Consider the following 16,874-nt stretch of genomic DNA (forward strand, 5'->3'; position numbering starts at 1 on the left):
TGAAGCTGGATGGCGAACGCCCTGTCGTTGCCAAGAATCGTGCTGCTTTCCTTTCAGCACCACTTCTCTCTCCAAAGCCATCCCGCTCGGCTTCACCCACCCACCACTTATCTCTGGATATTTAAAATGCTTTCCCATTTTAAAGTCCGAGACACAGGCCACCCTTTCATAATAATTTCACTGCCTTCTTCTACCCTTTCTATGAGAATTACCTCGCCGAGGAGACACAAAGCCAGTCCAAGCTGTGTCTGTGCCGGAATGTTCCTCTGTGTGTAACAGTGTGCGCACTGGGTTATTTAAGCTTCTGTAATAAGGACCGAATATTTCGATGAGGTTATCTGTTCTTACTCTTCGCAAAATAAACGAATGAATACTGAAAATAAAAAGATTTTTTTAAAAAAAAGCTAATTTTCACTGAGTTAGTTATTTCTCCTCCTTGAAATTAAAATTAAAATCACAGAAATGCCAAAGGTACTAAGAGTAGTACATAAAAACCCCTCTAAAATGTGCGTGTCCGCGCCTCCACGGTGCAGAGTCAGTGAGCTTGGTTTTGCACGCAGTATTGTGTGTGGGGATTACGCATGAGGCACCCGGCGCTTTACACGGTTATTGTAAGATGATTTCACGGCCGATATGTTTTCTCTCCACAGCAAAGGTTGTGATATGTGGGTGTCTTAGCTTCATGGTGGTTTCCGGCCCCGGTCACTTGTTTTTTCTCAGTATGTTTTTTTTTTTTTTTTACAGTTTTTTCTCGTCGTGTAGCATCATGCAGATGTGTGACAAAGACAGGCCGAGAATAAAAACAGTCTAAAGGTCTTTAAAGACAAATGCTGACGTGATGTTAGTTTGTGGAGCATTGCAGGTGGACTTTTACAATCTTTAATTTAATAGAAGGAGTAGGAGTTACTGTAATAATAAAAATGCTACAAATACAAATATTAAAATATAAAAAATATGCTGTTTGATCTCTATAAATGTGCTACTTCGACAGAAAATCGTTTTTTGTTTTGAAAGAAATTATGTTTTGATTTTATTTCGCTTTTTAAGACGTCTTGAAATGTGCAGCTTACCTGTAGTTTATCATCGATGCCAAATTTAATTGCTAATATCTGCCTCTGAATGAGCACGTGTGGTGTGCCAAGACACCTTTTTTCCCTTTCTTTTTTTACATTCACAAAAATTAAATTTAATCTCCCCTTGACCCTGATTTACATCCAGAAACCGCCTCACCTTCTAACACTGGTTGCCACCATGCTTCCCATAAAATCATTAGGAGATTAATTAGGGTCAAACTAGATCTGGCTAACGAAATTAAGAGAAACAAAAATCAATATTTCGTCAGAAAATTATTTTCGCCCTACAAGCGAACAGCTCCGAGTTCAGCACCTTGGACAGAGACGGACAATACAAATACGCGAAATTTATATATTTTTTGTCCTGTTTAGCTGTGATAGCAACAGCAAAATAAGTCGTAATAAAATAAAATAAATACATAAACAGAAGCAAAATAAATAACATTTAAAAAAAGTGACGGGCCTTTAGAAAATAAACATCCATAATCTCCAGATTTCATTGTTATTATATCTACACGGAAATATGAGTGAAACCCGAGTTTATTGTCTAAAACTAAACTACAGGCTTGCAGATTTAGGGGAAACCCCGAAAACCTGCTTTAATGTGCGAAACAATTCTCCGTCACCATGAATGTCATTTCATTTTTTGTTGTTGTTTTTGTAAAGGTAAAACGAAATGAATTTCGTTCGCGTAAAGCGCTTATTTCTCTTTGCTTCTCTGTTAACTACGCGGGACTGCGCTTGTTTCCGTCACAGAGATCCCTCAGTGTGCAGGCTGTAGTCAGCACATCCTGGACAAGTTCATCCTGAAGGTGCTGGACAGACACTGGCACTCCAAGTGCCTCAAGTGCGCCGACTGCCAGACACCGCTGGCGGACAAATGTTTCTCCCGGGCAGGAAGCGTCTACTGCAAGGAGGATTTCTTCAAGTAAGTGCGCTTCTTCCTTTGCTTTCTCCCCTTACCATCCGCGTGGATTGTTTCCTGCAGAGTGAGCACTGGCCCAGCCTTTCTCCAGGGCAGCACTAACAAATATTACAAGTTTCCTTGACAAAAATCCGACTGTGACCTGTAATAGTTCCGGTGCATTTAGTATTGCAACCGACTGGTTTCCGTTTGCTAACACGGTTAAAATGCTAGCAATATAACATCGTACCATACATGTGTATTAGGCTAACCTTTGTCTTTTTACCTTTAATTATTTAATAATACATATTCACCACTTTCCCCTAATTTATGAAGAACAACAGAAACACAGCTTGCAGGTGTGTTTGCTTGGGTTGATGGTTTTCCTCTTTGTTGTGACCGAACATGTGTGATGCTGGTTGCCCTCATAATGTGCACAGTTTGCCTGATTCCCAGTGTAGTGGCAGCTCTGTCACACTGTAGGAAAGATTAAAAATCCCTTTATTTCACAGTCTAGTTGCCATTTATTCTTTCAACAATTGGATGTTTGAGGCATTGCAGGAGAAAATTGAGTTTGACTTTTATCCATAACACGATCGGCATATTGGGGCTTTTTACTAAATCATGTTTGAAAGGTTTTAATGCTCAAAGCTAGAAAGAGACCTAAAGAGCTCCGGAGTCTCACTGGGAGCTAACTGTGTTAGGTGACCCAGGGGGCAGTGCTGGTGGGGGCATGTTCAAACACACACAGACACACATACTAAATAATACATACACATAGCTTTGCTGGTGTTTGCTTCCCAGAGGTGATTTGGAGGCCTCACCTTGCTCTTTTTATTTTTGTGTGTCTGTGCTGTGATTTAAAGCCTCTCCTGAGTCAGTGTTTTATTGGTTCTCCTCGGGGTGTCTTTACTGTGAGGACCCCTCCTCTTCCTCTTCTTGTTCTCTTTTTACTCTTCCTCCTCCTCATCTAGAGCTGTCAGTAGTTCATCTGCAATCACATAAACATGCAAACATGCAGATGCACACTCAAACCCACACAGTGCACTGATCCAGTCCATCTATCAGTCTGCTGGCAGATCTACCGTTAACAGAAACACATTCCAGGGATGGTTTTTCCCTCCTCAGCAGCTGGAGTTCCTATTAATACAGACACTGTGCCATCATTCTTGGCTGCAGATGAAGAAATAGTCATGTAGTGTGTGAAATTTTAATCTCAGCTGCTCGCACTCTTTCCATCAGTCCACCCTGCCGGCGTTTTACAAATTTTTTCATGGCGTCTCTCTCTCTCCTTCATGTTTTCCTGCAGACGTTTTGGTACAAAATGTGCATCGTGTCAGCAGGGCATCCCGCCGACACAGGTTGTGCGGAAGGCGCAGGACTTTGTTTATCACCTGCACTGCTTCGCCTGCATCATGTGCAGCAGACAGCTGGCCACCGGGGACGAGTTTTACCTCATGGAAGACGGGAGGCTGGTGTGCAAGGTGGATTACGAGGCCGCCAAACAAAATGGTAGGTGTGCAGGAGCATTCGATGTTAGGCTACAACGAGCGTTTACTGAAAATATGAAAAAAGAGATGTTTCAATAACTCTTAGCAGTTTTTATCCACCTGGTTTAGTGCTGATGACTTCACTTAACTACACCAGAATCACAACACTATGAATCATGGATAAAGTTGCAAAGCGGTAATACGACTCCTGCCGGTGGATCCGTGTTGTTTGTTTGTGGGTGTGTGCTGCTTCTCTCCCTCCCTCTCTCCTCAGATGTCCGTGCATCTCTGATTGATTATGCAAAGTGAAGCAATGCTCTTATATGGTGCTGTTCCAATCACTCCATTCCTCCGGCAGTGAATAGATTTATGTCCTCTGCTGTGGGAGTGGGACAGATGCACAAGGACAATAAAACACTTCTATACATGACCATTCACTTCACTGAGCACAGACATGCTCAATGTGAAGGCCTGAGGGCAGTGCCTGCTGAGGCAACATGACAAATCTAGGAAGAAGTCACTCACGCTCGTGTGTGTGGTGTTTTCAGATGATTCAGAGGCAGGGACCAAGAGACCAAGGACCACCATCACCGCCAAACAGCTGGAGACCCTCAAAAGTGCCTACAAAAACTCGCCGAAGCCTGCACGCCACGTCAGAGAGCAGCTGTCATCGGAGACGGGGTTAGACATGAGAGTGGTGCAGGTAGAGTATTTTGGCTATATCCTGCAGGTCCCTGAGAAAGCTGACTCACTGGGATCGAGTTTTTGTAATGAAGCAAGTTACTTTGGAATCACTGAATCCCGGCCTCTCAAGTGCTGATACAAATGTTAAAAAGCAAATACATATGTGGAAACAACATAATTCACATGCATTTTACTTGAATTTTAAATGTAAATGAGCATATTTAGTATTTTAGAGTGTTTCAGAGCTAAAAAGATCAGACCTTATTGAGAATCCACGTGCAAAGCTTACATGTTTTTCACACATTCACTTTAGTGTCATGCGTTTGTTTTCCTACCTAAAATTTCTGGTATCGACTGTTGTGAGATAATTAAAATTTGATGAGTTTATTTGTGAATTTAAAAGCTCAGGTTGCAAATAAACACATTTATAAAGAGTGATGCTATATTGCGTCAAACAAAGGCCGAGGCTGAAGTCAGACTAAGAAGGTATCGTGCCTGTTGTCATTTATTATTAGTTGGAGATAATGTTTCAGAGAGTGTTTCATAATTTCATTTGCACTTAACGATAAATAAAATGTTCCACAGGTTTGGTTTCAGAACCGGCGAGCGAAGGAAAAGCGTCTGAAGAAAGACGCAGGGCGGCATCGCTGGACTCAGTTTTATAAAAGTGTCAAACGCAGCCGAGGAGGAACTAAAGTGGAGAAGGAGAGCTCAGCTGACGACGCAGGACTCAGCGACAGCGAGCTGAGCTTCAGAGGTATGCAGCTTTTATTGCTCAAAAGTGAGATCCCTGAAGGGAACTGTCCGTCATGCTGCCGTGCTAATGGGATCGAGGGAGCCTAGAAGCTGCTAAATGACACGAGCGCCGCGGCAATTGGAAGTGTCTTTGTGGCGTTTCATTTGTTTTCTAGCATTCATCAACACGTGGCGTCGCAGTCGGGCAAATCCAAAATGGCATTCTCATTTCACATTCCCGTCACACATCCCTGTGGCTGCTGACGCATCCTCCTGCCTCTGTTTGTCACCATGATGGAGCTTATTGGAAAAGAGAGAGGGTCCTTAGTGGGATGCAAACGGCGTTTTAGACATGCCATGTTATTTAATGTTTGCACACCCCGTTTTTGGTAGTCATAAAAGTCCTCAAGCCAAAGAAGGCTATTTTTATGAGAAATGAAAACATGGTGACAGAAACTCTATAAAGCATGTGAGGCTTTTAGTCAATTAGAGAGAAAGCGCTCTGGGGCGTTGTTGTTATTGAAGCCACCCAGGGGAGGGACGAGATGGAAACAAATATTTTGTGCTGCAGTAATTGCTCGGTTAGAGATGAAGCAGAAAGAGCATCCTTTCTCACTTTCTCGCTAAGAGAACCGAAAAGCCTTTCAAAGACTTCAGTGGCTCGTCCATTTACTGTACCTCCATGAAATCTGCCACAATAAATCTGACTCGTAAAAGCACTTAACTGTATTGAAATATAACAACTGTATAATGCTCGCACAGGTGACGGCGCTGTTGATGTCTCAAAGTTTTTACACTCCTCGTGCTAAGTGACGGTTTCTCCTCTGCAGACGACCAGGTCCTGTCAGATCTCGGCCACGCCAACGGGCTTTACGGGAGCGTCGGCGATGTGACCAACACGCTGAACGGCGGCTTCTCCGTCGACGCGGCGGGACAGCCCTACCACGACATCCGAGCGGGAAGCCCTTACGGTCTCCCCCAGTCGCCCTCCTCCATCGCCTCTCTGCCCGGCCACACTCCTCTCCTCAACAACCTGAGCTTCAACATGGACAGCCTGGTGGCACAGGGGGGGCCGGGTGGTGTGGGACAGGCTCTGAGGGCCATGGCAGGAGGCCCGACCTCAGACCTCTCCACAGGGAGCAGTACGGGATACCCTGACTTCCCCACCAGCCCCGCCTCATGGCTGGACGAGATGGACCATTCCCAGTTTTGAGTCTCAGACATGGTAAAAAAAAAGTACTGTGGGGAAACATCAAAGTGGACTCAGAAGGCTTTTTACATTTCTTTCTATCGCTCTCCACGGTCCACTGCTGGTATGTTTCGGGTGCGATGTTGGGCGAAGAGGAGAAGGGAGAGTCCCGCAGCAGTCGTAGTTGGTGAGGTAGCCATCGAGATATGTAGTCTGAGCGGAAGCAGCGAGAACGCCTCCGCACAGAATGAGTCAACTCTGCATCATACGATCGTTTTTTACACTTTGTTTTGTTCGTTCACTCTCTGAAAGTGAGACCGGATCTCAAATATATCGGTGGAGTAATGCTCACAGGGGAGAAACGTCTCATCCCTTGAAATAAACCACACAACATTAGGGCGACACAATCCAGATCAAAGTCCCTACGAAACCCAGGAGTCACCTGCATGCTTCTCATTCATACTGAGCAGGCCTGCCGTACAGCCACATCCAAGCCTTTACATTGGCGATGCACTTTACTCTCCTCGTCTCTCTACACGTGTGGACAGAGAAAAGGAGGAGAGACGTATGCACAAGGCAACAAACAGTGTTTCATTGGGAGAGAAATTTACAAAAAAAGAGCGGCACAAGTGTTAATTTTGAACCACGCTGATGCTTTTTTTGTTTTTAACATAGTGCTCAAACTTATTATGACTGTTGGTCTGCCCGTCCTTTCCTCTGTCCGTCCGTCTGTTCATTAGAAGTTTATGTCTCCCCTCTTTGAATGAGGGCGATCACTGTTTGCTACAAAGCAGATCTCTCTTCTATATTTATAGGTGCTGGACTTGTTGTCATCTGTGTAAAAGCTGGTCTGGAAGCAGACGTCCGTCAGTATTAAATTATCTCAGACACAGACTCGCCAGGAATAAAAAGCTTATATGTTTAAGGCAAAGTCAAGACATGTATACGGTTTGGAAATATTCAGTTCTAACCGCTAAACACGCCCCGCATCTTATCCATTTGTATGCACATGCAGATTCTTTTGCAGACGTTGAAAAGCAAACGTAAATTTGACACTTAAAATGCTAACAAGCAGGAACACAGATAAAAACTCTCTTGAGTTTCTTCAGTCTGATCCAGGCGCCTCTTGGTAATCTACTCAGTGCAGCTTTGCCTGCTATCAACCTACTTACTGACCCCAGATGTGTCGTCAGCCTGTTCTCCCACTGCCTGGCCTGCATGTCAGAGGGATTACCGATAGTCCCCCACATTCAGGGCTGATGCTTTAGCATCAGTGCTGGCACGACTGCCGGGCCGATGCATTTCCCACAGCTGCATCTTTAAAGACCCACAACAACTGAAACAGATTCGGTGTTTCTGATTCTTGACCTGCTGAGCATGCAGGAACCATCATTAAGATTTGATATCTGCTTCAAAAGAGAAACAAAGTCTTATTCATGTGGGTACTTCTTTTGTTAAAAAAAACAAACAAGGAAAAGAGGGAAAAAACGAGTGTTTTCAATACCAGGAAGCAAATAAAGAAATATAAAGTGACACTATTCAGAGATCTCAAGGTTACAGCTCTAAAATTACAGCGTAATTATTTGGCTGATAAAATTAAAACTATATAAAGTGTAACACGGGGGTAACATTTAGATGTATTACAGTTAGTTAAATTCCAAAACAACGAAGAATAAATGTATTACAGAAAAAACAAATTTAGGAAGATCTCATATTTGATTATTTCATTTATCACTTAGAAATGACAGTTGGAGGCAACGTGGACAAAGTTTTGAAAGAAGAATAGTGTACTCGAGATGAAAACATTCGTTTTAAATTACTGAGCTACTGTAAAACATTACAATTGTTCATTATGTGACAGTTAAAAAAGGGATGCAGTCTATAACCCACATCAACCATGAGTAAACATCTGTTACCCCCAGGATGAGTGCACCGTAATTACAGCGTAATGTTTGAGCTTCTATCGAAGTTTCACAGTTAAATGAAATAACAAACATATTACCAGGACAGTTTCATTCAGTCTGTGTTGCCTCCAAACTTTGCATCTCAATTGCTGTAAATTTTGTACAGTTTGAAAACGTGTTGATCGTCTTGTTTCATGAGCGCTATTTATTATTGCCATGTGTCTTTGAAAAAGATGTAAAAGAGAGCACTGAATTTATTCATTTATGCCTTCTGTGTAATGGTCTGAACTGTGTACAGTCAAATCTATATGAGGAAAATAAAGCTGGATTGTGTTTGGGTTACGCTCGGCTGCTTTCTTTTCGTACTCCGGGCCTGCGGTGATGAATGCGAGACTTAAGATTTTCAGCTGGACTTTGTTTTTAATATATCAAAAGAAAAATATGTGCTGTAGGTGTTTTTATTATTTTGCCTTATTGAAACGCTCTTAGAGCGAGTTAACCCGCAAATTCATTTACCCATTGAGAGCATTTACCACACACTTAGGCCTCTATTCAATTGTGGGGATCCATTTAGTACCACCAACAGACAGTGGTCAGTCAGTTAACAGTGATTGATACTGCTTTCCGCTCTCGCTCTCCGGGTGGGGGGTGGGGTGGGGGTGACAAGAAAGATGCATGAAGAGAGATTAAGGAAAGAAAGCCGGAGAGAGAAATAAAACAAGTGCAGAAACAGATGCTCGCTGGCTATTTCTCTGATCCTCTCAGTGCTAAAGAGACACAACAGCAGATTGCAGCACTGCACTGTCAAATCTACCCTTAATCCCTGAGCTGCTAACTAATTGTGAAATATAGGCAAATGTGCTTTGTAGTCAGGCAAAGCGGGAATATGATCCATATGCAGGCAGCGTGCTCGCACATGTCGAGCTGGTAAATAAACAATATGCTGAGAGGCCAGTAAAAAAATACCCTAAGATGACCGTAATACTACAAAAAAGGATTTCGTTATTAAATTAAATTTTACTTGCAGTAATTATTACCTAAAAGCCTCCTCTGCACATTTTCATCTGTACTTAACGTGAAAACAGAAAATAACAGTGAGTCCCAGCAGGAGTCTGCAATGGAAACGTGAGGGTGTGACAGAGGCCTTCTTAGTTTAGCACATAAGCATCCTAAGACATGCGCAACATAAAGTAACGCTGGAGCTGCTTCATAGACACTGATTTCAAAATTGTTAAAATTCACGTTTTGAACACATTTCAACCAAAACAGCAGACAGAACGATCGGCGCCGTCACCCCTGAGACGCTACCATGAAATGACACAAAACAGTCCCGTGTCGGCTCCGTGTCAGTGCAGTGAACCCAGCGTCGTTAGTTGTAACTGGCACTCACACACATGCAGTTCCTGCTGCATTGATAAAAGCTCACGAGTTACAATGGATTTACTCCCTGTGACTATGGTGTTGGCTAAGCGCAGCATGTATAGAATTATAATGAAATTACAGCACAGTGTACATCCGTATGAAACTCATTTCTATGCAGCAACGTGCAGCATTTGTTTGAGAGCAGGCCAACACAACCCAAACGTAAGTGATATCGATTCCTTTGTGTTTTAGCTATTCCTGTAGCATTATAAAAACAAAAAGCAAAGAGTCAGCCTGGTTGGAGTTTGCACGTTTGCATAAAATGCTACAAATTGAGCTGATTTTTATTTAAGCATTGATTGGCTGGGTTATGGGCATTAATGGATAGGGTCTAATAGTACTGGCTTACAAAGATAAAGAGCCACACAGACAGTTAGGATAATTTACACGCCACTTACAGCACTAGTATACAAATAAATCTGTGGAAACTCCACCACTGTTGCTTTTGCGAAGATGACAAACACAAGCACAAATGCCATTATCATCGATCGCAAGGCTTTTATTACAAACTTCCTCAAGGAAACGGTTTTTTTTCCCTTCTCAAGCAAAAGGGAATAAATTAACATGCAAAATAGATAGGATTTGTTTTCAGACCGAAAGTCAATCTTGCAGCGTTGAGACAGGACATTTTTCTCCCCAAACAACTTCATCCAGCCTGCAGTGAACAATGATCCGCAGCATGACGGAGTGAGTCTTAAAGAGGAGCTGGAGTCAAACGGAGGCCTCTCAATGACACCCTCAAGGTTGTGAGCTCAATGCTGTTTTAATGTGAAACTGGGACTTTTCCACTCCACAGAAATCCGATAGGTTACAGGTAGCCAAATCAGGTAGATGACAACGTGTAGCTGTACTGAAGAAAAATCTCGAATGTAACACAGAACCAAGCCTCTGTTTGCCGCCTTAAGTCTTAAACATCAACTTTTTGGTTTCGGTAGTTAGTGGCAACGCTTCTTCATCAACGCAAACTACACATAGGCACCAGAGTGGAGGACACACAAACCTGCACAAACTCACACGAGCGCAGTCCAAGCCACCACTAAACCAATCTGGTATTAGTGGAGAGTGTTTCAGCAGCGGGGGGATTTTTGCTTACTGCTGGGTTCCTAACCACGCTGCTGCTGAGAGTGGGTGAGGGGGGCGTGCTGCAGCATAAAGAAAAGATGGAGGAAGGGCTGTGGCGAGGTAAAGGCTTGCATTAAGAGCGGGCCAAAGCAGGAACATGGTATGGCTTTTACGGGAGAGAGAAAGTAAAGGAGAGGCAGTGTGCAGAATGACGCTATAATTCCTCAACATCCCAGCTACGCTTTTCTGCACTGACGAATAAATAAATAGTAAATAAATTGTGTACACTTATCAGCCAAGGAACAAGAAGTTTGGGTTTCTGTTTCTAGTCGGGATTAAGGAGGCTTTGGTTGCATGCAGGTGTCAGTAATGCTGACAATAATGCTTGTTATAAATACCTGCTGGCTCACCCTGAAACTAAAAAATCGCCCCAGAATCTGCCTCTGAAGACTGTGCAGTAGTTTCCCACAGTTAGGAATAGCACGGTTTTGTTTTCCCTGTAAAATCCATTTGGATTTTATTTTTCCACATGATCGCCAAATTAGTTAAAGATGGGTCTGGGCCGGTGTGACAGGTGGGTGCCAACTCGGCCACTAACTGTATGCTAGGCCTCACCTCAGGTACATGCAAGGCTACACTGCTGTCATGTATGTGGTGTTAGTGTCTTTTTTAATAACATCTTACAAATGACATGGTTTGCTGTGTTGCTATGTGGCTGATTGTACTCACTAGTTTTGCAGCCACATGTCAGCTTCTTGAGGAAGACGCTGAATCTCATAAGTGTTAATTACTTTGCTGTCAAATTAAAGTTGCCCTAAAACATTACTGAAGTATAAATGTGCAAAGTTAGCTTTGTCTCGTATGTTTTGTTGTTGACGCCTGCTTGCATGTAACGTTGTCATATTATGCATCTTGGTGCAATTTTAAATAACTGCCGTTGAATAAGAATCAGGGCTGGTACTTTAAAAATGTACTGAAGTTCCTAACTGAACGGCCGTGCAGCACTGGGCCTTGGGGGGTATGAGTCTGCGGTTTGAGGAGGGAGGGAGCTGCCGTGTCAGAAGTGAAAAGCTCAGAGGAAAATTGAAGCCCCATAATGGAAGCATAATGGGCTTAGTGTCAGAGTCTCGCAGACGAGCCGGGAGGGAAGCACGACTGCCGTCATTCTCTCTTACCTCAAGCAAGTATAACGGGGTTTAGGAAGCAACGGGGAGACAACGCCGAGACCCAAACAGGCTTTAGAGATACACCAACAGCCTAATGGCTGGATGTGGACAGAATTCATAACGACGAGATGGTCAGCGGTTGTCTCTTTGTGGGATTGTAGAGCATCATGTCTCGGACTCATGTTGAATACTCAAAAGGCGCCGTCTTAGCTTATGCAGGGTTCCTCCTCAAAATTCATGAGCTGACATGGACACAATTTCATTGAGGAAGCTTCTTTGGCCGGAGTCTACAAAAGTGGAAGATGAAATAAAAACTCTGAGGCCTCTTCCCCGCTGAGACTTGTGAAAGCAGGGCTGAACGAGACACGGATGCAGATTTCGAAATCACGTGGAGGGATCTTAATTCAACTCGTGTACAGCACACCTCACTTGCATCTGAATTTACTGCCAGCACAACAACACCTGTCAGGACGAAAAATCGAATTTGAACCGCTACCCCCTACGCGATGACTACTGATCCTCACCAGGCCATGTAAAGCTGTCACAGATCTGCGAGTGGCTGACATGTTGAGACAGTTATCTAACGCCTTGTGTGTTAGAGCAGATTTCCAGTGCAACACAGTGCAGGAGGGTGGGGGAAGCAAAGCTGTGTGTTTGAGAGTAAAGGATTAAGTTTTGTCCCCAAAACGTGCACGACGTCTTCATGAATCTGTAGTTAAGAAGCAGGATCCAGATTTAGTGCATTCTCATCTGCTGCACTGTGTGTGAGTGTGTGTGTGTGTGTGTGTGTGTGAGTGTGTGTGTGTCATAGAGCTGAGGACCAGTAAAGCTGATTTGGACTCTGACCATGTGTTGGTTATTTTTGGAGAACATCCAGATTCCTCCTTATATGACATAATCATGCACAGGCTGCTCTCTATATACAATATGTTGTGTTTGTGCTCTGTGGACTACAGTCTCTGCTGGTCACGTGGGGACGTGGCTTAAATGTTTGAATTAAAACAATTGTGTCCATCAGGCCACCGAAACCTAAGGAACCGAACATGTTGTTGGAGGTTAGAAAAGAACAAATACTTTGTGCATGTGTTGAAGTTTAAGCTCCAGTAAATGTCGTCTTAGTAATTATGAATATATAAAACTTTCCCCCCCAGATTTGGTTTTGATTATTAATCAGGTTTATTGTAATGAGGCCTGCTTCTACCTTAAACGATGTAGCTGCTGTTAACGATCAGGTGTTTTGTATGTGCAACTGCACGTGCACTTAATCATAGCCAGTGTTGGGAAGGTTACTTTTAAAATGTATTCCACTACAGATTACATGTCCCAAAATGTATTTTGTAACGTATTCTAAATACTTTGGATTACTTACCGTAATATATTATCATGCTTCTTACAACTACATGAATGAACTATTGCTGTACTATTACTGAAGGTTACTCACCATACCAACACCACCAACAAACAAGATGTTTAAATCTTAATATAAATGAGTAACAGTAGGTGGACATTAGGTAAAGCTGCACTGTTTGCAGCGATCTCGTGTAGAAAACTATTCCGCGCGTATATAAAACAGGTCCGCGGCTCCGAACCGTAGTAAAGGGTTCGTCGGGTTCGTGTCGGCTCGTAGCTGAAAACTAGCTTTACTTTGTTGTCTGGGTCACTTTGCTAGTGAGAGACAGAGAGGCGTTGAAAGGCTCCAACGGAGCTTATTGTTTTCGGAGGAAAACACGAACACTGTGAAGAGTAGAGGCTTAACAGCTTACTTACAGCTGGGCTCGTCAGGCTCTGTTTGGCTGCAGTGGTTATTATTATATTTACATGCTTCCAGCTCCCGTTTCTGCTCCGTGACAGCTCCTACTTTTCCTTTTTCTCCTCCCTCGCTCACAGACACATCACGGACTACACCACCCATCAGGCTACATGCTTTAGGGCGATGCCTGCAACACTCTGCCTGTTGCCTTCATATTAAATCATTTTTTGAATAATAATTGTAAAAATATTTCTTCACGTCATTATGCAGCTGCGAGATTGAGACATTAGAGCCTCTTAATGCGCATTTTGTTTGGGTTTCCACCGGAGTGGAATTACTAAAAATAGAGAGAGCATATTCTGAATATCACCTTCTTAAACGGTAACTAATGGAAGACAGTTACTCATATTTTGTATTTTAAATATGTAACGCAGGTACATGTATTCCATTACTCCCCAACACTGACCATAGCAATGCGCCCTCCTTGGATTCAAGCAGATCATCAATGATGCATTTACAGACTTGGAAATCAAGAATGCTCACAAAAAATAGATTTATCCAAAAATATAAATCTAGGAGCGTAAAACTACAAACATGACCGTGAGAACAATCTGGATCAGGTGATCATCATGTGCAGGTTTCACTAAAATCCGAAAGCTCCGACACATGTGAAGCAGGCGCAGGCAGACGCATCACCATTGCACAAGCTCATTGGTCCATTGGCAAGACGAGCAGCTCTGCGGACGTCGCTCGTCAGCAGTGTGGGCCACGGCCTCACACGTTTATGTAAACATGTACGTGGAGAAAGAGGCCCAAGTGGAATCGGGTTACATCGCTCACACGGGGAACTCTAGAACAGTGCTTGATGCTTCTTTTTGAACAGATAACAGGAAGTCAAGGACGCAGGTTTGCAGAACACTTTAATGAAACACGTGGAAAGCATTCCTTGGTACCTAACAGAATCATGAACAAACCACTAGAACAGACTAAACTGATTAAAAGGCCTGGCTGGTTGCAGTAGGAGTGGGTGATATGTATGGGATTCTCTGATGGATTTGGATGTTACACCATGTCGTGATGATGATAAATATTGTGATATCTTATAGCGTTTACAGATAAGTGAATGTCTGTTTTTGCTTGATCTGGTGATGCCGGATAAATACAGATGCTTTAACACACAGATGCACACAATGTCATTTATATATTGCCAATATGCTGTCCAGCTCATTTAATTGCACCATCTCCAGTCAAAGTCTTGTAGCTATACCTTATCAGTTCATAAATCTGTCTTACAGTAACCGTCATATCACCCAACCCTACTGTGCAGATAGTCAATACAGTATATAGAAGACTGAAAATACATGCAGTGCCCTTGTGTATTAAATTGAATGACTAATGTTTACAACCGCAGCTCAAAAAGAGCTAAATCAATGAAATCAAAGTCACCTCAACAATTTGGGTGGGGGAGAGGAAAAAAAAAAAAGACAAAATAGAAAACAAAACCCGTCTGCAGTCCAGGTCTACAGACTGTTAGGGCTGAAAAGGGGGAAAGAAGTCTCTGCAGGGATGAATGAAGGATTATGGGAAGGCTGGGCAAAAGAGGGGAGCAGGGAGGAGACTAGGAGATTGGAATAACAGGGTGGTGGGATGCAAGGCAGACTCAGCCTTTCGAAGTAGTGTACCCACGCAGGAGAAGGGAGATCGCACGGGAATCAGTGACCTCCTCAGGAAGACAACCTTCCTGGTCTGTGATAGTTGGGTCAGCTCCAGATTTCAGCAGCAGATCCACAATTTCAACAAATTCACACGCCGAAGCTACAAAAACAAAACAAAGTCACATTGGAAACCGAAAGAACATGAAATGGAATTTATTTAAAATATCTTACATCTCCCGAGAACAAATGCATAGAAAACCAATTATCTATCACATCAGTGGTGAGTATCCTTGAGTTTTTACCCCCATGAGGTTCACATGTGAAAGCTGTTGGATCGATTGCCAAGACAGGCGTTACAGAAACTCGAGTCCTCGTATGAATGGATGAATAAACGAAACACTTTGGTTCGAGTTGATACACCTGGACAAATGAAACGGTTTACCTCCATGTTGTCACTGAGACTGCAGCTTTAGCAACATTTTATTAATAAATGAGTTTTAACCAAACAGAGTTAATGTGGTTGCGTTTCATTTAGTTTTAAATGGTTAATGAAACAATGAACCACTGTTACGATGTGGCAGGTTAGAGTGAATGTGCCTTATTCCGTCTCCACACTGTGGGTTAATACAGTATGTAAAGTGCTGCAGTTAATGAAAAGCTAATCTGCAGGCCCAGCACTGACACTGGCTTGGACCCGAGCTTCCTTCAAACACTTCATTTCTGCCCCATTGACAATTTGTACCCCACTAAAAGGGTCTTTCCCCTCCCAGTGCAGAGTGGAGAGGGGCGGGGGGCAGCATGCACTTTCTTAACCCAGTTAGAGGGCTCCTTCATTCCCGATCTACCTCTTGCCCCTCTGACACACTCCCTCCCGCTCGCTGCTTTTAAAGAGCAGACTCTGCTGTGCCATGTTCGCTGATGTCAGCAGCCGCAGTGATTGACAGCAAGGCCTTTTAACCTCCAGCTCAGAGGTGGCCGGTGGGAGTGTGCACGCACGGGATGCGATGTTACATCGGAATGCACGCGAGTGTGAGAGCAAGGCTGTGTGCATGCTCAAGCTGCAGCTATGAATGAATGTATGAGGTGTGCAAAGCCACAAGAATCACTAATCTTCCAGCTAAAACCGAGTAACAAAGCTTGACTGTTTCTCCCCCCCAGCCACACTTGCAGCCCTCCTCTTGTTACTCTAAACAGTATTTTATTTAGCCAGCCTTGTGTGTGCGCGTGCGGCGCGTCTCTCGCCTGGGCCTTGAGCTGTAAAAAGTGGCTGGCCCTCGGGGGAGCCGTAGAGGAGGAGAACAATTTATGGTGAGCAGTAAACCCTCAATTAATCACTTGCCAGCCAGTGTGGCCCTGTGCAAAGAGAGGTGGGAATGAATTTTCATTCTCTGCTATTTGTCTCTTGGAGTTCATCGCTTATGTTTATTAGTCATCTTTTTATGCCCCATCCTCAGGGCTTCTTCTGGTGAGTGTGGGTGTGTGTGCAGATCTCCAGTGGGTAATCCAGCATGCCCACTCCAACGCCACCAAGCACAGGGACAGATGGTGCAGCCACATGCACACAGAGGCTCAGAGGACATGGGAAACGCCCCTCAGGGACATGTGTGTTGGGGCACGAGGGGGTCAGGGGAGTCTAAGGACCACTGCTGATTTCCTCTGGGAGGTCTAGTGATTATTACACACAAACCACACACGCAGGAGCAAAAAGGAAGGAATGACAAACTTTGTGGAAAAACAGCAGAAAATAAGTGAGGAACAGAAAGGATAGAGCGGGAGGAGCAGGACTCAAAGATGATCAATTTGAAACAAAATAGTCAAAGAAGGCGTGCGCACAAAAAAC

The 16,874-nt window shown here is 43.6% G+C and overlaps 2 protein-coding genes across 3 annotated transcripts in view; one reads left to right on the forward strand and one right to left on the reverse strand.

Annotated features, from left to right (window-relative positions):
• lhx4 (LIM homeobox 4) overlaps nt 1–7,511 on the forward strand; it is a 10,246-nt gene extending 2,735 nt beyond the window's left edge. Inside the window, exons 2-6 of one of the 2 annotated variants that reach the window (XM_005747540.2) lie at nt 1,830–2,001; nt 3,287–3,489; nt 4,016–4,170; nt 4,737–4,908; nt 5,717–7,511. In XM_005747540.2, the coding sequence (XP_005747597.1) occupies nt 1,830–2,001; nt 3,287–3,489; nt 4,016–4,170; nt 4,737–4,908; nt 5,717–6,099 (1,085 nt within the window). In that variant the 3' untranslated portion in view covers nt 6,100–7,511. Of the gene's footprint in view, nt 1–1,829; nt 2,002–2,175; nt 2,337–3,286; nt 3,490–4,015; nt 4,171–4,736; nt 4,909–5,716 lie in introns of those variants that run through there. The other variant, XM_005747541.1, reaches the window with a different exon arrangement.
• A 6,771-nt stretch (nt 7,512–14,282) lies between these two features.
• acbd6 (acyl-CoA binding domain containing 6) overlaps nt 14,283–16,874 on the reverse strand; it is a 28,989-nt gene continuing 26,397 nt past the window's right edge. The window contains exon 8 of the mRNA XM_005747542.1: nt 14,283–15,194. Coding sequence (XP_005747599.1) covers nt 15,040–15,194 — 155 coding nt within the window. The 3' untranslated portion in view covers nt 14,283–15,039. The remainder of the gene's footprint in view (nt 15,195–16,874) is intronic.

Source organism: Pundamilia nyererei, unplaced genomic scaffold (genome assembly GCF_000239375.1).
Source record: "Pundamilia nyererei isolate P.nyererei 1_Seehausen unplaced genomic scaffold, PunNye1.0 scaffold00199, whole genome shotgun sequence".
In the NCBI taxonomy this organism is placed as follows: Eukaryota; Metazoa; Chordata; class Actinopteri; order Cichliformes; family Cichlidae; genus Pundamilia; species Pundamilia nyererei.